The sequence below is a fragment of the Pyrus communis genome, chromosome 13 (assembly GCF_041283825.1).
Source record: "Pyrus communis isolate YQ-2024b chromosome 13, ASM4128382v1, whole genome shotgun sequence".
Lineage (NCBI taxonomy): Eukaryota > Viridiplantae > Streptophyta > Magnoliopsida > Rosales > Rosaceae > Pyrus > Pyrus communis.
Genome location: NC_142577.1, coordinates 21,487,017 through 21,507,026, shown reverse-complemented (window position 1 = coordinate 21,507,026; position 20,010 = coordinate 21,487,017). Strand labels below are relative to the sequence as shown.

Below are 20,010 nucleotides of genomic sequence, written 5' to 3'. Positions count from 1 at the left end.
CACCAAAAGAATGTACAAATATAAAAAGGTAGGGTTACGATCAGTGGGATGATTATGACGTATGCAATGAATTCTATAATGTATCAATAGCCACCGGACTGTGCTGACTATTTCTGTCGGATAGGATAAATAGCCACCAGATAGTACTGACTAAATTAGTCAGACGTTTGGTGAAGTATCGGACTGATAACCGTATTATTTATACTGTGTTTGGTACTGAACCGGATAGGACAAAGGAAAAAAAAATTTTGACAAAACTTTATTTGTTTGTTAAACTTTTCTCATATTTATACCTATTGAAAACCACACAAATTTTTAAATAACAAAGAAAAATAGTAAATTCCATACATCAAATTCACAATATTTTCCAATAACATAAAAGAAGGTTCACAAAAAACTACAGTCGTTACGTTATATATATTAATCCAACCACATATCCAAGTTCATAAAATATGCAAATGCTTGAATAGCTTGGGAGCTCCAAGTTCAAACTGAGCCATTGTTCCGGGTTTGAAACAACCATTATCACATCGCAAATTCTTAACAACTGCCTCCTCAAGTATGGACAACAATGCATCTTCTTCAAATTGTTTCCAAACCCTTCTACTTCCTTCTGGTTGACTACTTTGTTCACTTTCCATTCCTATAATTACGTACACAATAAGATATCATATAGTCAATTGTGCATATAATTAATAGTACATGATAAAAACCATAAGCAAATTATCACACTCATCTGCAGTAGTAGGATACAAAATGGATACAAGCATACATGGGTATTGCCCAATGTAGAGTTATCAATTCCAATCCTACATCAAGGTGGATCAAACTTAGCTTCGTAATAAGTTCCTTATACTATGACTTATTTTTTTTCAACTTCTATGCACTTTATCAGTGACTTTTGCTTGGTTTTACTTTTGGGAGTAAAATTTAAAGAGAATTGTGGATAATGAATTGAGTTTATATCTATTTAGCCCCAAAACTAAACTATATGTCCATCTAAATTATCACTTGGTCATAACTCTACCTTTTTTTCTGGGGTAGGGTGGAATAAAAACCCAACCAGTTTTTTTTATCCAAATAAAAGCTTAATTAAAGTGGGAAAAGCAAAATTCAGCAATCTAACTATCTATATTTAGCAAAACTAGTGAAATATCATAACTTGATTTGCCAACCATTTAGCCCAAATCAAATTAAACTGAGATCCCATATGATACCAAGAGATGCTACCAATGAAATTTCCAGATGATAGAAAATCTAGGAAATTGGGTTAACCACAAAACCAAAATGCTCTGTTTGGTTGCTCAGAAAATAAGCAAAAGAAAGTACAACATAGTCATAAGATACGAAAATCCAGTTAGCCAAATGAAAGTGTATGGGACCAAGGTAGAGTTATTTCCATTTTTCTTTCCTTTTATTAAACTCAAACAATTGTATGAGAAACACAGAAGTCAAAGAGGGCCATGTCAATGCAGCTCATCCCCACCTTCCCAAACAAGGAATGAAAGTCAAGGATGACCCCCACATTCACTGGGATCGTTGTGTTTTGTGCCATGGCTAAGAAAATCCTAAAGAATAACAAGAAGAAGAAGAAGATAGAAGAGACAGGGAAATTAGTAATCTTGGTCATGTTTGAATATCTTGGATGTTTTGCAATTCACGGCATGAAAGATTACGTAGATACTAACTTATATGATGATTATGGACGATGGGATTTGGAAAATTGGAAGAAACCTTGCTTGAATAGCTTGGGAGCTTCAAGTTAAGAAAATTTCATGTTTTGCAAACAATGACAATAATGTTCAAGAAAGTCCAATTGAAAACCGCCAAAATATAGAAACATATTCAGGGGTGTAGCTATAAATACCCCAAGATTGCTATATGATTTGCTATAAAAGGATGGAAAATTCGAAGAAACCTTGCTTGAATTGCTTGGGAGCTTCATGTTAAGAAGACGAACTTGGACTTCAGCCGGGAGAGCAAGCGCGAGAGGCAAAGAGAGGATCTGGCAAATCTACAATTTGACCCCAACAACAAACCCTAAAATTCGAAATTTGTAATTAAAACACAAAATTACATAATCAATTTCATAATTACAGAGAAAACAATAACTAGATTCATCAATTGAAAGAAAATTGCAACAGAGAGACGGGCGCAACTTAGGAATAAGAGGAAAACTGGTGGGATTCAAACGAAGAAGAAGATGAAGACGAACCTGGACTTCAGCCAAGAGAGCAAGCGCCAGAGGAGAGCATTTGGAGAGGACCACGACCAATCGTGAAAGGACACTGTGTCTGGAGAGGAAGGTGACAGCGCTCCGACTAAATTGTACAAAGGTTTTGGACGGTATAAGCAGTCGGGTAACAAGCGTACTAAGTAGGTGGGCCTAGATTATTTAATCCGGTAACTATTTAATACGAACGGACATCAGACACCGTACTCCGTATTATTAATTCTATCCGATGTCCTATCCGGTGTACCAAACACGGCCTTAGGATCCAAATATAACCCTAGCTAGGCCTGCAAACTAGATTTTTGTCCCAGTCAAACATTCATTATATTTGGTCAAGACCCACATGGCATGATGGGAACACATCGTTGGCCACTATCCAATTAGGACCCTTCAAACAGTGCACGCTTAGGTGAGGTTAGCCGACCTAATTTAAGTCTCAACCCCGACAACGTTGCCTGTCTTTTGTTTTTAGGAAAATTAATAAAAAAAATTTGAAAATTTTGAGTTTTAACCATAAAGACAAAATAAAGAGTAAAGTGAATAGCATCAGGATTGACTTTTTAGTGTAAAAATATAGTTTTTCGTTATAGTTAGCAGTACCGAGAGTTTTTCATTAAAGTTCCCGTTGTTTTTTCTTCAATTATAATGTAATTGTAAATTGGAACTGGTTGCTATCTCTTCCTATTAAATTGAAATGAAATTACAAGTCTAGATCTACTAAGTTTTACCATTTATAGATCGTTTTATAAGACACATCCACATGGTGACCTAATAGTACAAATAATAAAGTTGGATAAAATTCCAACCACCTAGGTAAGTTTAGTTTTTGTAATTGTTGATGACTAGATTCTCTTGAATTCCAATCGACTGAAGGTCTCTGATTCTACTCACATGCATAACGATGACTCTATATATGTATATATATTTGTGACGAGTTCTATGCAAGGTAACTACAAAAGCATTTGTAGTTCAAATGGTTAAAAATTTTTGCTCATGCACATGAGGTACCCCTCATTCCGCTGGTACAAAAAGGGAACAGCGGAAGTAGATGGACCACGCATCTGCATTTTTCAATCTGAACCCTGTATTCTTGAGCAAGTTTCATACGAATACAAAATATACAGTTTCCAGTTTTTATGTATTGGACATTCATAAATAGGCAAAAGCGAAGGGGAAAGTAATATTGCAGCAGAGGGAGAAGGAACTACTACATTTGAAGAAATAACTAAACACATTTATCTGATAAACATATAAATATACATGAATTTTTGCTATTACCTTAGATCTCTCTGTGCTTCACACATTCGGTGAGGCACATAACATACCCCCTACTAGTCTGCTGTGGTAGTACATGAATACAATACAATTACAACACAAATCAACTCTAGGAAATGGATATAGAAATCACTACATGAAGCTGCTACGATGCTGGATTGTTACTCGAAGATGTTGCTGTCCACCCGTTCTGTGTTCCGTTATCAACAGGCACCAAAACTCCCCACTTCCCCTCAGATTCCGAGGGCTCTATAACTTTAACAGATCCATCTGTCAGTCCAACAGCGAATTGGTACGGCTCCTGCAAATGTGCTGTAAGAGCCAGCGGGTACACAGATGGGCTGTCGCAGGGCAGGAAGAAACTAGTTTAGATAATCAATAACTATACAACGGAAGATTCTAGTGATAACAGAAGGCAAATTTTTCTTCTTTTTTTTCGTTTTTCAACTTAATCAAGAGGTGATGCACAACTTTTTCTTCCTTTTACTTCAACTAATTCATTTTTCATACTAACACGGGGGAAAATCTAGGTAAATCAGACATAATGTTTGATAGAATGAGATCGCCGCCTCATAAACCAGTCATAGTTCAATGCTCTAAATACCTGTTTGATGATGCTTGTGGTAAGTACACCGACATGGCAATACGGCATCTTAGTTTCAGACTATCAGCATCAAATACTCCAATGTTACCATCAGTAAATGCTGCATAAACTAGTTGACTACTTGAAGAATATGCTGCACAAGAAATGGGCGCAGGCAGAACATCTTGTGGCATCCACTGCAATATTTAAAAAAAAAATGAGGGGATTTGTTGTGCACACAAACAAAAGTAACTCATCCAAGAAGTTCTATTACCTGCCGAATGCACTCTGATTTGGCCGCATCATATAATGCTAGTTGAGTCTCATGGTATACCAACAATCGGACTTGATCAGAATAAAATTGCACATGCGTGTCACCGACAGGCGCCTTTCCAGCGGGCAACTGAAGTGGAACCGATTTCCTCTTATCCCATGTATCCATGTTCCAAAAGCATAGCTGCAAAATCATTTTCTTTACATATCCAATCACTGGTAAACATTAACTTGCATATCAAAAGGAGAAGAAGAGCCGTCGCATACTTGAGCATCGGCACCTGATGAAACCATGAGTTTATGGTTGACAGAAAATGCTAAACCAGTAATGTGCTTCTGGTGGCCTTTCAGTTTTGCTTTGACCTAACAGAAGAGCAGCACGATTCATATTGGCAATCAAGAATAGCAATTCAATCACATGTTAATAGAATCATAGATATAGAGATTCTTAAATCAATCACCTCATCAAGTCGAACATTGTAAATGTGGATAGTTGAATCTTCCATTCCTATTGCTATGATATTATTATCCAGAGGATGAAATGACAAGTAGGTTGACACTGGTGGAGGTGGCATGAAAGTTGTCATTACCTGCAAACCAAAATTTTTTCATCCCAAACACGCTTGTCATTCCAATGCATGCAGAATCATGCAAACTGTAGTAGTTGATAGAAACTGTCGTAGGATAGATCTGCACTATATACACATTAAATTACCTTAAAAGTCATCATATTGAACAGAGACACTTTTCCTCCACAGGCTGACATCACATAAGAGTCATTTTTTGAGAGTGCAATGCATGGAACCGCTTCTTCAACATTTTCTGAGACATCATTAGTCATTAAAAGACCACTGTTGGGTTGCCAATGTTGGGGAACAACACTTGCTGTGGCCTTTTAACCCACAAAAAGTCAGATACATTTTCATGAAAGTTGCTAACACATTATATGCTTATGTAACTGAAATACATGCAGCTGAACGAAGAGAGAAATATGTATTTCATGTGGGTGTTGACTATCACCTTCCCACTTAGATTTTGTTCATTGCGGCTCCACTTCCATAGCTTCTGCACCCCATTTGAACCGAGAGCCAGAATACCAGAACCAGAATTTGTATACAGAAGTCGAGCAACCTTTTATAAAAGTAAGACCATCTTAATAAAATTATCCATGAACAACAAAAGAGGGAACTAGAAAACAAAACCAACCTTGTTAGCAGGATCTTTACTTTCTGGCATAGTAGCCACTCGACACTGAACGGGATCTACAATCTCCACCAGTTCCCAACGTTTAATCTTGTCAGATACATCATCTAAGCTTCTTCTCTTTTCCAGGCTTCTTGCCATATCGGCTCTTGCCATCGAATCGGCTCTTGCCATAGAATCAGCTCTTGCCATTGAATCAGCTCCATTCTACAACAAATATGCAGCAGAATGAGATGCTAGAGCAGAAATAAGGATAAGGATAAATCACAATCCACCTAGTTAATATATTAAACTGAGTATGGTGACATTGGCTACCACGTTTCAGTACTAACAAGCTACAATTGTACTTTCGTTTTCAAGCTGATGCTAACCAGTCAATCATAATTAATTAAAAAAAAAAAAATACATGCCAAAACAATTTGAATGAGAATTATATAACTTAAATGACGTACAAGAATATGAGTCGGTCTGGCAGGAGAGCTTGTATCCATACGGTCCACTTTATTAATGGTTGGGTTGACATTCGGAACCATGGAAGAACCAGATACCTGATCAATGAACATGAACACATCAAATTCTCAACAAAGAGCAAATCAAATTTTCTAGAAACAGAAATGTACAAATGAATGAAAGGGGTAGCATATCATGGAAACAGAAATAAGAACCTTCATCTCAATAGCTCCTCTGGATGCTTCATAAGATCGAGTTTCAATTGCTCTTAGGGATCTTAGACCCTCAGCATTAGCAAGAATTTTGATTCCGTTGTCAGACGTGGTAGCAGCAAGCAAATTTCCTTCCTTATTGAATCTCAAGCGGGGAAGAGTCTGAAGCAATTCCAACGTTCATAATCAATGAATGAAATCTCAAAACAATAGATTCTTTTATTCAACTTATAATATTTGGAAATAGATGTCTGAATAATGAGGACTTTTACCAGAAGTCCACCCTCAGCATCTGTACCAGTAAGAACATTTGTATTATCCATATCCCAAAACTTTATCTGATTATCTTCACCAACAGCCAAAAAGTGATTTTTTGTTGTATCAAATTGCACTATGCCAGAAGATTTTTTTCTGAATCCATTATATGTCCTCTTTATTGCCCCTTCACTTTCATTCCATTCAACGAGGAAAGAATCACCATCTTTACTAGTCCCACAAGAGAATAATCTGAGATTTAAGATGATCAGTTATAACTCATACATCGTCACACAAACAGAAAATATGCGACAAAGGTAATTTATAGCATAAAATTATAGCATAAACCATGTGGATATTCTTTTGTACCTATTTCCGTCATCACTGTAGAGCATTGTGGTGCACCACTGCCCAGGAGCATCATAGTCAACCCTGGAGCCCACATTGTCATACAGCCAAGCTTTTATTTTCCCATCAACAGCAGTTGAAAATATGAACTGCAAAGATAAAAAAAGTAAAATTACGACAACAGCAAGAGCAGCTTGATGCAACACCATTGTCTCACTCACTTTCGGTTAGTTATTATAACAGTAGTAATCATCATAATTAGTTATCTTATAAGAAGGAACTTTTGTGAAATTCCACCGGCATATCAGGATATATAAGAATTGAAATCTACAAGTAACAAGGAATTTCAAGGTAAACAAACAAATATCATACTAAGTAAGAAGGTCTACCACTTCGAGCTATTTAGTTCTTTGAACATTCACAAATGAACTCTAGCGCCACTGAACAGGCCATGTAACGTATAAATAAAATTAGAGTGCCCACATTCAACCAGTCATTTGAGAACTAGTAACATTAAGTGGTCATAACACATATGCAGACTTCAGCAAATGGACATGACTTACCTGAATATTCTCCTTCTGGTGGGGGCAAATTGAGTAAACAGGCGCTTCATGACCTTCAAAGCTGAATAGAATTCTTCCACCCAAATCCCAAACCTATTATGGTTTTAAACAAATAATCCACTTAATATTGATCAAGTTAAACAAAAACAGAAAGCTGCTATATTTAGTCCCCCACCTTTATCAGCTTATCCTCCCCACAAGTTATAAGACATAATTGCTTGTTTGGATGAGAAAAGGCCAAGTCATTCACACTGCCACTGTGAGCATCAATCTATAAGAAAACCAAATCCAAACATCAGTGTAAAGCGGCAAAATATATCTTCTTGATCTTGAATTAGCACAAAGTGAATCAAAACATACCTCCAAATGTTGCCGTAGATCAGTTGGTCCTTGATAAGCGTACAAATGAACCAAGTGTTTGGTAAATGCAACACCTGTACACAAAAAAATACCCAGAATTATATCCAACTTTGCATTCAAATTATGCTAGAGATGCACTGCAGCTCCACATACCAATTAAGCTTCCATCTTGATTCCATGATACACGGCTTACAGATATTGACGGATCTTTGACCATAGCAACCTATAAGAGACTAAAAGTCAACTTACAGAAGTGGTAAATGCTCAATAATCATAAGTAGTGCAGGCCTCTGATATTAAACTTTAACAAAATATCATGACGACACCATTACTTTGAAAACAGATGGAACCTACTAAGCACACATAAATATGATGTTTTTAATGACGGGATAAAGAATACTGATAGGACGTATAAGGTTCCGACTGAGTAATGATAACACACCTGAAATGCATTAGAACAAGCAGTCATATTCCATACTTTGAATGGCTTTGACACTAGCTTCTCTCGTATCCCAACTTCCCACAGTGTAATTTCGCCATTACTACATCCAACTATTTATAAACATAAATCTTAAGTCAGCTCTGAGATTAAAGCTGCTTAAAAGCAAAATTTTAAAGACAACGCTTTCAATCTAAGACGGGTCAAGCACAATTTACGTTACGCGATAAATAAAACCTACCAGCAAGTAATGTGTGATGAGAAGGGTGGAAATCCATGCTCATCACATTGAATCCCTGACGAAGAGTGCACGCTAAAGTCCTCGGTAGGTCATCTAGTGACCAGGAAGCATGCTGGGGAGGGGGAGGATAACTGACCTGAATAAATGAAGTAGGAAGCTCCATAATAGTTCATAACAGTGGAACATCCAGATGCAGAACCATAAAATGCAAGAAAGAGGTATCCATAACTTATGCAGAAACTTGAATCTGTCCAATAATACCTCACCAACAGATTGTGCAGGCCGCAGGCGTTTCATTAGTTGCTCGTGATCTGAGCTTTGATAATCGCTCATTCCAAGAGCATTTGAGGGTGTTCTTGGATGCTTTAAAACAGAAACTGTTCATGCAGCAAAATTGTTGTCAATAACCAAATAGCTTGAAAAATATGAACTATATTCTGTTATCTTATACTTTAAGCAAGTAAAACAATGATAATCAAGCTCAACAGTAAATACTTCTGGTTGGACATTAGATAACTGAATTAATTCTTCTTACAAGTATGATAATGCTCAATAAACTGGTGGAATGACCCAGCACAAAGAACTAATCTAGAAGAGTTTCTTTAACCTCCCTACTCCTTACTGACACAAATAAGTAGTGACTATATTTTCTTCTTAATTCTACTTTGTCACCTTATTAAAATTGTGTTTCGAAACAAAGAAAACGGAAAGTGAACAAACAATAACCTGGATCTAAAAAATCAACTTTTGTTAAGCTGTTGTAACCTAAATTTCAGAAGAATGAAAACCACACCTTGACTGGGTTGAACAGGGAAGGGTGAAGCAGCAACAACAGCTGATTGCACAGACAAGGAAGGATTAGCATTCGACATCCATCCTGCTAAATTTGCATTAGCTGCAGCTGCAGCAGCCGGCGGAAAAGCCTGTACATGACAGTAACAAACAAAACATATTGATATATCAGAACGTCAGCTTAGTTGAAATTCGATAAAATTATTACGAAGGGTATGATCATACTCCACCATGTGCTCCTAGAGGAGCATAAGTTGGCTTTGCAAGAGCTGCAACCGGAAGAGTAACTGGTGTGGATGCACGAGCCCCATTTGTTGGAGAACACGAGTGGTCCATGAATAAGGTCTTAATATCAGGATTTGGCCTTGGGTTCTTGCACAGCTGGTGTTGCCAATTTAGACTGCACAAACCATAATTTAATGCTTCACAACTTTTACAAACCGTAATCAATGATATTGACTGTGAGGTCTACCTTCATACAAAATTCAAAAGTGGAAAGGCATTACAAACACCAGCATACCTTTGATTAATTAGAGTTCGCAAGCGTGAAGCCTTCAAAGTGGGTAAAGCAAGCTTATCTCGGAAAAGCGGATTTGCTTCTATCAACTTTTTAAGCTCTACTAGCATTATGCTTCTAGCCGACTTAGTATCACCATATTTCGATAACTGCTCATTTTCTCTGCATTACATTGAAATTAAAGTTTTATTCCCCACTTTTCATGTTCCCAAATTGCACAAGTTTTAACCCACATATAAACCCATTAACATGTTATGGAACCCAACTTACATATACATTAAAAATAAACTAAAACATAATTCACCTGAAGTTTTCGAGGGTCAAAAGATGCGTAATTTCCTTGTACAACTCTTCGTTAAACGTCGAGAACACTTTCAAATCCTTCACCAGTATCTCAACAGCCTTAGCTCTGTCATTCCTGAGCTCATTTCCAAATTGCAACAAAGACCCCATCACCAAAACACAATCAATTAACACATTCCATAAAACAATCATACATGTAGACACAAACAGAGAAACAGAAGTGATCAAAATTGGAACCTGTCGAGCGCCTCGAGATACTTCTGCTTTCGAACCTCGAAGAAAATCTTCATCGAATAGCGATTCTCATCGACCTTGGTGAACCCAGAGAGGTACTTCTCGACCTCGTCCCACTCTCCAGCCAGTGCCTTCTCCTCAAAGTACTTCATGTTGAAGAAGTACCCCGATTCCTGCTCCAGCCTGAGCTCCATCGAATTCAAATTTCAAACCATAAACCCCTCAAATTAAATAAAAACCCCCAAAAATTGAAAAAATAAATAAAATTGCCCACCTGTGTACGGACTCCTTGAACTTCTCTTCCTCCAGAAATTGGAGGATCAGGAACACCAGTTCTCTGCTCAAAGACGACATCTTCGGTTCTCTTCCCCTCGATTTCAAATCTCAAGTTCAAATCTTTCCGTCCGCGGCGGAGGAGAAATGGGAGGAAACGGCGGCGTTTTGGGTGGAGGCTTGGGGCGGGGGGGGGGGTTTCAATCGGTTTTCTAGGGCGAGTGGAAAGGGTCTAGGGTTTCAGGTCCCATGATTTTGCTTTCAACGACAACAGTGCAGAAGCACCAACGAGAGAAAGGTAGAAAAAGATAAAGAGGAGAGAGAGAGAGAGTCTTTATTTGGCACACACACATCAGCCATCGCTGATAAGCTATCACTGAAAGTGAGCGATTGATATGCCCAAGGTGATAAGCCCATTGGCTTATCTACTGAGTGGGGAACCGAGAGAGAACTGCGAGGCTCAGTGGGTCATCATTCGTAAAAGGAGGAGATTCCATTTGGTTAGGGCTGTTATCCGGTACGACGCCTGCAATCGTGAGGACAAGTCTAGGTCGTTGAAGTCTAACGTGTTGTGAACACGCGTCGGTATTTGATGGGTTGGGGAGATGTGGGAGGTGGGAGATGGGAGTAGGTGACTGGAGTCCTGAAAGGGAGTCCGGATAACCGGAATGGAAGCTGAAAATTAAATGGGATTGAATATACGGGGTAACGTCCACCGCATCCCATTTCATTGTCGGGTGTCTGCGTGCAAGCTCTCCCACTTGGATCTCCTGCCAGCAACACATGATTGCATCTTCTTAATTTTTATTTTTTTTCCCGGAGCATGTGGCATCCCACCCCGAAAAGGACAAATCCCCAGCTAAGCCCGAAAGGTTAAATGCATTTTAACTTATTTTAGAAATAATTTTTTATTATAATCGGAACACGAATAGTACATAATTTAAATAATAAGATTTTGTGTTTAAAAATTAATAACACATATGTGTGTTAAAAGGTATTCTTAAAAGAATAAAAATTTTCACTATTTATATAAAAACACATGATGTACACCCGTTTTCCGTTTAAGATAAAAAATTTCTCCAACTTTTTTTTTTGGTACAAAATTTCTCCAATTTTGACTATGATCAAATAACACACGTCTTTTTAAAGTTTCAAACAGAAAATTACAGTATTAAAAAAAATAAAAAATTTCTAGGTTCCCAAAATACCAACTCGCAACCGATCCAATGGGCATCAAACACATGGGCCCTCTCCTTTCTATTGACAGCTGGATTAATTTGTTTTCTTTTACTCCTTATTTTACGAGAGATTTTCAGAATGCCCAGAACACTATCACACATATCGTATGTCGTTAAACAAGTAAATAGACACTTGAAAAAAAAAAAAAAACTTCTCCACTTGTATAATAACATGTAGTGTAGCGTAGTCTAGTGTTTCCGGTAGACTGAAAAATCTCTCATATTTTAGCCCAAACATTTTTTTGTAAGAAAAAAAATAAGTTTAGGTAATAATTAATTTTGGGAAGTATTATTAGCATTCCAAAAATCTCATTCTACAATGTATTTTTCTTTCCTAATATAGAAAGTTTGAGGTGTATAATAAGATTTTTGGAGTGCTAATAATAATTCTCTTAATTTTTCTAAATTCACACCTTATTGGTAACCCTATATGGGCTGCGAGCTGGGAAACCCATATACTATTCAAGCAAACCCGTCTCGGCCCATACCCGAAATCCAAAACCCTGAAAAAACCCTTCAATAGAACGCAAGACACAGAAGAATTTGAGAGCTCCAGAGTACTCCAATGGCGGCCAAGAAGCAGGAGAAGAGCTCGCCGAAGAAGAGGAAGCAAATCCCAGGCAATAAGCTGGAGACCCACAGCTCCTCTTCCAAGAAGCCCAAGCTCCTCGACTCCAAGCGCTCAAATCCTCGAAGCACCGACTTCAAGAAACCCTCCAAACCTTTCAAGCCCCGAGAACCCGGACTCGATCATGAGAAACAAGTTCCGCTGTCGAAGCGAGAGGGCCGCCTCCGTGCCAAGGTCGATATCTGATCAATTTAACAAAGAAATTGGGATTTTTGATTCCTGCAATAAGAATATGTTGCTGAAGTTTTGTTTTTTAATGGTAAATCAACAATTTTGATTTGCGGCTTTTGTTGCAGGAACTTGCGGAGGCTAGGAAGAAGAAGCGGAAGCGTCATTACAATTTAGAGCAAGTGAGTTTTGTTCACTCCAATTTTTTTCTTTTTATAAGCATTTCAATTTGCAAATGATTCATAGGGAAAGGAAAATATCAATAGGTATTGGTGGTGCTTGTGCGACATAATTTGAATGTTAATCGGTTGATGAAACTCCGCCTTGTATGATAACATGCAAAAATGTGCACCAGGCGTTCAAAACTAGTACCGCCTCGTTAATTCATGCTTTGTTAATCCCATTTAAATGCTTGAACTACGAGCTTATTGTGGCAATGGGATGAACCTTGTTTTTTGCCCCTTATTTTAATAGGAGCTTGCACATCTGTGGGAGAAGATGCGGCAACGAAATATATCCAAAGAAGATCGATCCAAGTATGTAGTTTGAAATGAGTTATATTGCAATTCTACCTCAATCATCTCTCTGTAAAGCCATGTTCTTCATTTACTTATTCTTGTTATCTATGAACTTTGGTAAGGTTGGTGAGTGAAGCGTTAGAGAAAATGAAGGGGAAAATTCCTGAAATCGCAAGTTCCCATGTGTCTTCTCGTGTTCTGCAGGTTTTTATCTTCATTTATCAAATGATTTGAAGTTTTAAGTCTTTGTTTTCTTTTAGTAGCCTGTACTTATGTGCTCCTTTTACCTTAGACTTGCGTTAAGTACTGTTCACAAGTGGAAAAGGATGCAGTCTTTGAGGAGCTTCAGCCGCATCTTCTTACTCTTGCATGCAACACATATGCTGTTCATCTGGTGACCAAAATGTTAGACAATGGTAAGGTTGAGCTGGGAAGTAGATATGTATAAAGTTGTACTCTTTGACTTTCGTACAAAACTATTATAGTTTGAATATCATTGGTAGCGCACACCCTTTTGTTTTCTGAGAATTTATTAAGTTGTTACCTATGCTTTATTTGGCAGCCTCCAAAAAGCAGCTAGCGGCATTTATCTCCTCTCTCCGAGGACATGTTGCTTCCCTTCTTCGTCACATGGTTGGTTCTGTAGGTATGTTAGATGCTCTCTGCAGTCCTTGGAGATATATCTCACAATATCCAACCAACCTTTTTTGTTTCCTTTATCACTCTCTAAGCGGTTATAATATTATTGCTACTTTTCTAAATCCTCCTATAGTCGTTGAGCACGCATACCAATTGGGAAATGCAACTCAAAAGCAAGAGCTTTTGGTGGAACTGTATTCTACAGAGCTTCAGTTGTTTAAAGACTTAGTCTCGAAGAATGAGGGCAGGTAAAGGAACAGCTGTGTATATTCATTTTACATGAATGTAATGTTATCACATTCTCATTGCACTTTGTATCAAATTCAGGTTACTAGATATAATTTCAAAGCTAGATCTGCAGAAATCTTCTGTCTTCCGGCACATGACTTCGGTGATTCAACCAATTTTAGAGAAAGGAATAATTGATCACTCTATAGTACATAGGGTGTTGATAGAGTACTTCACAATAGCTGAGCAGGTGTGGTTTAGATATTAATTGTAAATTATCATTTTCTGAATCTTGCCTACAATTACAATATAGGCCTTTACTTGTCATTTTGTCTCTCCTTTCTAAACATCACGTTTTTGGTTTTAAGTTCTCTGCCGCAGATGTAATTAAACAGTTGTCGGGTCCACTTCTTGTTCGGGTGATACACACAAGGGATGGATCCAAGGTTGGGATGCTCTGTGTCAAGCATGGTAGTTCAAAGGTAGATTGTTATCATATCAAGTGCAAATTGATGTCAGTTGACCAAATGTGTTGGAATTTTGGCTACTAATCTACTTTATCTTTTAATTTTATGACTTGTTTTTAGGAAAGAAAGAAGATAATTAAAGGAATGAAAGGCCACGTTCATAAAATAGCTCTTGATCAAGGTGGAAGCATGGTAAGCTTAGGAGACTTTATATTTTTTTTTCCTTTATGTTATTTTAGCACTTACCTGTGATATTGTGTATTCATTTTTTTAATTTCGATATTCTTTCTGTATTGTTTCAGTTGTCTTCATACAGCTTACTCTAATGTTTTGCATATCTGAAAATGAATGAATTCTATACTTCCCAGGTGCTTGTTTGCCTTGTTTCAACTGTTGATGACACGAAGCTTACTACAAAGGTTTGCTTTTCTTGTGGTGTTTGTTGCAGATAGGGTTTTATTTATTTATTTTTGTCACCAGGGGGTGGAGGGGGTTGTGGTATATGCAGATTTCTGGTGACCCTTTCTAATTCAGATACTACTTATTACAGGTTGTCATGAATGAGCTTCAAGAAAACCTAAAGGATCTTGTTCTCGATAAGGTTGTCATTTCTTTCTACTGCAGAAAGGCTTGATCAAGTTTTCATATCTACAGTCTATAGTGGTCCTATTTCAACTATTCCCTACATTCCTAAAAGATGTTTTTCAATTGCAATCTTTCAGAATGGAAGGCGCCCATTACTGCAGCTACTTCATCCAAATTGTTCACGTTATTTGACTCCCGATGACCTGGCTTCCCTCAGTTTGTCTATCCCTTCTCTTTCCAACAAGGTAGATTTCATATTCTCTTTTTATAGAAAATAGAAATGTATTTGGCCAGTAATTCATTATGCATGGGAACTTACTTTGTTTCTATGTATTCTCAGGTTGAACCAGACAATTCTGAAACAAAATCTTCAAAGGTTAACAAATCTGGTGAAGAGGCCAATAGTGATTTGGAATTGGATGAAGCTGATATGAATCCTGATGATGGCCTCCACTCAGTTGAGGGAGGAAAAAAGGATCCTGCCGTTCGAAGGCAAGAGTTGTTGGTCCAGAGTGGGTTGGCCGAGGTTTGCTGCTTTTAACACAAAACAGATTCCAATTTGAACATAGACATTATTAGTGAAATTGATTTAAATTAAACTTGACTGTCTTTTATACTAAGACATTGACTTTGATCGGGTATGCCTTGCAGAAGCTAGTTGATGTATGCATTACAAGTGCAGGGGAATTACTTAGATCAAATTTTGGCAAAGAAGTCATATATGAGGTACCTATTTCACTATTTCCATTTAATGCAGATATATTAACCGTGGAAAACGTTTTAGCATTCCATCCAATTCCCGTGCTTTGTTTGTCAAATGTGGATTGTGAAATGTTCAAGAATTTTCAACACTTCCGTGTGTTCTTACGTTTGAATGCTTTGCAGGTTGCAACTGGGGGTGCTGGCGGCATTCTCCACCCAACTTTGGATGACAAGTTGAATGGACTATATGAAGCTATAGCATCTCTTGTCGCAGAACCTAAATCCCAAGAATCCAAAGAGGACTCAAAAGAGGAACACATCCTTGAAAATTTCCATTCCAGTCGGACCATTAGAAAACTAATCTTGGACTGCCCCACATTTGCTTCCACTTTGTGGAACAAAGCACTTAAAGGAAAGTGTGATTTGTGGGCCCAAGGTCACAGGTCAGCCTCGTTGTCTTGTTTCCCTGTATTATGATATGTGCATAACAAAGCATGTGATTCTTTCTTTTGTACTTAGTTGTAATTTTCTGTTCTTCAACTTTTCACGCCTAAGTTCTCAATAATATTACACTTCAAAGAAAAACATTTCAAACTCAATATTTTAGGGAAAAAAAAACCCAACCGACCTGATAGTGAGAGGAGGATTACTTTCATGTTTTTACTCTAATTTGAGCTCCTGAAGTGTTTTTGTATAAGATTTATAGTTATCGGGGCGTTTTATCTAATTTATTTTTTTCTTTCTCTGTGATTGCAGTGGGAAGGTGATTGCTGCATTCTTAGAATCTTCGGACTCTAAGGTCAATCAACTGGCAAATAAAGAGTTGAAGAAGTTGATAGATGGTGGCATTCTCAAAGTTCCTGAGCCAAAAGCAGTTACCGGAAAGAAAGAATGAGGAAATTGTGGTAAAGTCCCTGAGCTGAAACACCAAGTGACACCACCTCCGTTCCGGCAGCCTGCCTTCAGCGTAACTCTTTTGATTGAACGTAGTTAAGGGCCAGCTTAAAATTTTGTATAATCCACTTTATATTTATACAGTTTGTAATGCGGTTGGTACAATCTCATACTTTTATAGAATTTCTCTGATTAACAAGTTATTGTTGTGCGTTCAACACATTGGGAGGGCTACTATTTGAGATGCTTATTTTATTTTATTCAAGTAATGTTAGGAAGGTTGGATTCAAACACAGAACTTCGGGCATTAATAAGTTGAGTTACGAGTGCATTACGCGATGCTTATTTTGTTGACAAGCAATGTTGCTAGATCATGATGCTTGAAAACGAAAACCAAATACTCCATACAATCAACTTCTTACCTACTAGTTCTCATGAGATACTTGAAATGTCTTGCACTCAAGTTAGGTAGAGCACAATCTCCGCTTTGGGGGTTATCTTACGTACGTCTTGTTGACCAGATGATTTATTATACCACGCCATGTATCATCCTCTCTTTCGATGGAGGAGAGAAAGAAAAAGAAACGATAAAATTGTGCTCAATTTCACATGTGGCAATTCCGCCAAGATCTCTTTAGTTGGGGGAATAATCAAATACTTGGAATAATTCTCCCACTTTTACTAGCTTGCCGTTGGCCTTTATGAATTTAATCTGGACCAAAATAGGTGCAGGAAGCTTTACCACCTCACCCGTCATTGAAGCAGATTCGGAATTGTCTTTCATTCCAAGGCATAAATTGTATCCATGCGCTTCGTATTTGCATGGAGCTCTATGATTCGGATTAGGTTTATCATTGGGTGATCAGTAATGGAAGCAATCGTCTCTATCGTCTTAAAATAAGAGCATTTATGACCTAGCGACCTCTGTCCTTCTTAATTTCTATATTTGCGCAATTTCGAAATCTCTTTCTTGTAATTTAGATTAATTTAGTGTAGACTATTTGTTGAATCGAAAACAGAAACCAATCATCTAGCAATTAAAACAATGCAGGAAGAAAAAGTTGAACGAGCCTAAAAAGAGACCTGTCATCGTTTTTTAGAATTAATCAATGAAAGTCATGAACGAACACAAGTTGACCTACTCTTAAACATTCCACTATCTGATCTGACCTCATACACCGGAGAATCATAACTACCTCTACCCTGCTCATAATTCAGTACATGATGCCCAGTTCTCAACTGCCAAAAGTTCTTCGGCTTCTCGTAAATTCGAGCCCGAAGATGAGGGTATCCCTGAACCTTATGGTCAGATGGGTTGAAGACAGGGGATTCCCTAGGGAGCCTGCTCTGCAACGCATCAAAAGCAGCAGGTGGAGTACATAGTGAGGAGGAGGATTGCTTTCCTGGTGTTCCTGCAGCTGCATTGGCCTTCAAGCAGCTTTCTATCACCCTTACCTCCTCTCTGAATCTGTTTCTGATATCTTTCAGTCCCTTGGTTACTTTGCAAGGTCTTGAATTTGTGGGATTGTAAGGCTTGTGATGTGAAGAAGGATTGGGATTGGCAGTGCTTGGGGAGTTGTGGAGGGTTGTTGTGTAGGGGATTGTGCCGCACTCAGAGCAGAACCTCCTCCATCTCTCCAAGTCAAAAACTCTTCTTTTTGCATCATCTGAGAGACATGAATATGCCTGCAAAAAAATTTGAGTTGGTTCATAAATTGAAATTGAATGCAGTCACACCATAAGACATGAATATGTTGTTGGGCGTCCAATCTGTGCTGTCAGGTTGTCACATGGGACTCACCCTTCACCAAAGTGCTTGTACGGTTGTACCCCAATTAAAGTGAGGCATAATATTACCAAAATAAAGCTTTAGGAAAATGCTGTCAAATAGACTATAGCAAATAGTCTCTTTATATTGATATGATCTCGGTATTGTGTCCATACTGTCTCATTATATCGGTGGCAAATACTCTTAAATAGTTTGACATGAAACAAATAAAATATGAATACGTTGTCTTATTGTCAATGTGCTACAATAATGGCGTTATTTGAGAGGTGATTTCACAATCTCGTTTTCTCGTTTTGCACTCCTCCTATCATGTCCTTCCTCTTTGATGTATTCAATGTAAAGACTAAAAAAACAACATAGGATAATATGGTTATAGAGTAACAACACACAATCAAAATGGTGGAAATTGTAAGGAGAACAATTCTAACCTCAGAAACAAGCTTGAATGCAATTTCAGCTTTTGGGTGTTTGTTCTTATCTGGATGAAGTTGTAAAGCTGCACAAGAAATAATAATCCCAACCAAAATTACCAATCGAGCAATAATACATGATATCTTGGAAATATGTAAAATGCCAATCTTTTTGCCCAAAACCTACCAAGTTCAAGATATCTCTTTCTTATAACATCTGCCCCAGCATTTTCCTCCACCTATGAATTTCCAAATTCCCACAAACATTTACAAGCAATCTCGAAATTTATAAAACAAGGGAAGAAAGAACAAGAATTCCAAAAATCGGTTCACATTTTGAATCCAAATGGTGCAAGAAAACGTACTCGAAGGAGGCGATACCAATCCACGAAAGACGAATGAACAGGGCTGCTGCTGCTGCCATGCCTGTGAGAGCAGGCAATGGAGCGCGTGGAAACGGAGCAAATCTCAGTCACCAGCTGGGATTTCAAATCAGAATCCTGCCCCATTTTTTTCTCTCCAACGGAGAAAATGGAAAAGAATGAGAAAATGCTTGAAATTGAATTGTTGTGATCGGTTTGGAGAGAGAGAGAGAGGGAGGGAAGAGAGAGAGGGAGGAGTGATGACAGGGAGGTGGAGCGGTTAAGAAAAAAGAGCAAAATTTGCGGGTGTAAATTTTGAAAGTGGATATCAGTTGGTGCCCCTCCTCCCTTGGGTTGGTGGGAAAACGAGGGAATAAGAAGGGGCGTCCGTTAATCTTGCCACGTGGATCAATTTTGAGGTGGTCTAGCCCGACATTAGAGCATCTCCAAATGAGATGTTAAATTTTAAACCTAAAATTTGAATTTGAAGGCTTATATGTCATTTTGTCATCTTTTAAATTTTTGCTCTTCAACCAATATGTCAAATTTTAAACATAAGATAATAATTCATATGTATTTTCTTTGCATTAGGAATGAAAATAAATAAAAGGATAATGCTTTAAACCAATAAAAAATTAATAAAAAGCATTTAATAATTAATTAAAAAAATCTGAAGGTGCTGTCAAATTTGGCAGAAAGGGGGAGAGATGTCAATCCATGTCATGCCACATCAGATTTGGCCTCTTGGTTGGAAAACATTAATGTTGTCTTTTGTTACCGTTATTACTGATTTGGACAATTTGATATCTCCTTTGGAAATGCTCTTAT

The 20,010-nt window shown here is 37.8% G+C and overlaps 3 protein-coding genes and 1 long non-coding RNA gene across 5 annotated transcripts; 1 reads left to right on the top strand and 3 right to left on the bottom strand.

Moving 5' to 3' along the window:
* Positions 1-327: 327 nt before the first annotated feature.
* On the bottom strand, positions 328-2,477 carry LOC148691938 (uncharacterized). Its single transcript, XR_015955302.1, has 3 exons — positions 2,216-2,477; positions 1,919-2,040; positions 328-643 (listed from the first exon to the last, which is right to left on the bottom strand). It is a non-coding gene; the product is annotated as an uncharacterized LOC148691938 (long non-coding RNA).
* Positions 2,478-3,445: 968 nt separating this feature from the next.
* Positions 3,446-11,088, bottom strand: LOC137736689 (topless-related protein 2). 2 transcript variants are annotated; one of them, XM_068475922.2, is made up of 25 exons: positions 10,556-11,088; positions 10,285-10,464; positions 10,049-10,162; positions 9,748-9,906; positions 9,453-9,627; positions 9,229-9,358; positions 8,697-8,812; positions 8,436-8,571; positions 8,198-8,307; positions 7,909-7,978; positions 7,756-7,829; positions 7,571-7,666; positions 7,396-7,488; positions 6,854-6,981; positions 6,502-6,736; positions 6,233-6,391; positions 6,020-6,115; positions 5,571-5,774; positions 5,385-5,495; positions 5,080-5,256; positions 4,826-4,954; positions 4,632-4,727; positions 4,366-4,548; positions 4,113-4,288; positions 3,446-3,849 (listed from the first exon to the last, which is right to left on the bottom strand). In XM_068475922.2, the coding sequence occupies exons 1-25, from the start codon at positions 10,633-10,635 to the stop codon at positions 3,654-3,656; spliced, it is 3,423 nt and encodes a 1,140-aa protein (XP_068332023.2). In that variant the 5' UTR covers positions 10,636-11,088; the 3' UTR covers positions 3,446-3,653. The 2 variants fall into 2 exon arrangements, 1 of the variants encoding a protein (XP_068332023.2); XR_015955331.1 differs by having other exon boundaries at positions 3,713-3,849; positions 4,113-4,275.
* Positions 11,089-12,236: 1,148 nt separating this feature from the next.
* LOC137737259 (pumilio homolog 24) lies at positions 12,237-16,824 on the top strand. The gene is made up of 17 exons (XM_068476691.2): positions 12,237-12,594; positions 12,717-12,770; positions 13,063-13,124; positions 13,229-13,310; positions 13,399-13,522; positions 13,669-13,752; positions 13,879-13,993; positions 14,073-14,223; positions 14,342-14,455; positions 14,561-14,632; positions 14,809-14,859; positions 14,991-15,041; positions 15,163-15,270; positions 15,366-15,551; positions 15,677-15,751; positions 15,911-16,170; positions 16,484-16,824. Exons 1-17 carry the CDS (start codon positions 12,358-12,360, stop codon positions 16,620-16,622), a joined length of 1,965 nt encoding a protein of 654 aa, XP_068332792.2. The 5' UTR covers positions 12,237-12,357; the 3' UTR covers positions 16,623-16,824.
* An 858-nt stretch (positions 16,825-17,682) lies between these two features.
* Positions 17,683-19,518, bottom strand: LOC137736190 (uncharacterized). The gene is made up of 4 exons (XM_068475512.2): positions 19,186-19,518; positions 19,008-19,059; positions 18,839-18,906; positions 17,683-18,307 (listed from the first exon to the last, which is right to left on the bottom strand). Exons 1-4 carry the CDS (start codon positions 19,327-19,329, stop codon positions 17,738-17,740), a joined length of 834 nt encoding a protein of 277 aa, XP_068331613.2. The 5' UTR covers positions 19,330-19,518; the 3' UTR covers positions 17,683-17,737.
* Positions 19,519-20,010: the final 492 nt, after the last annotated feature.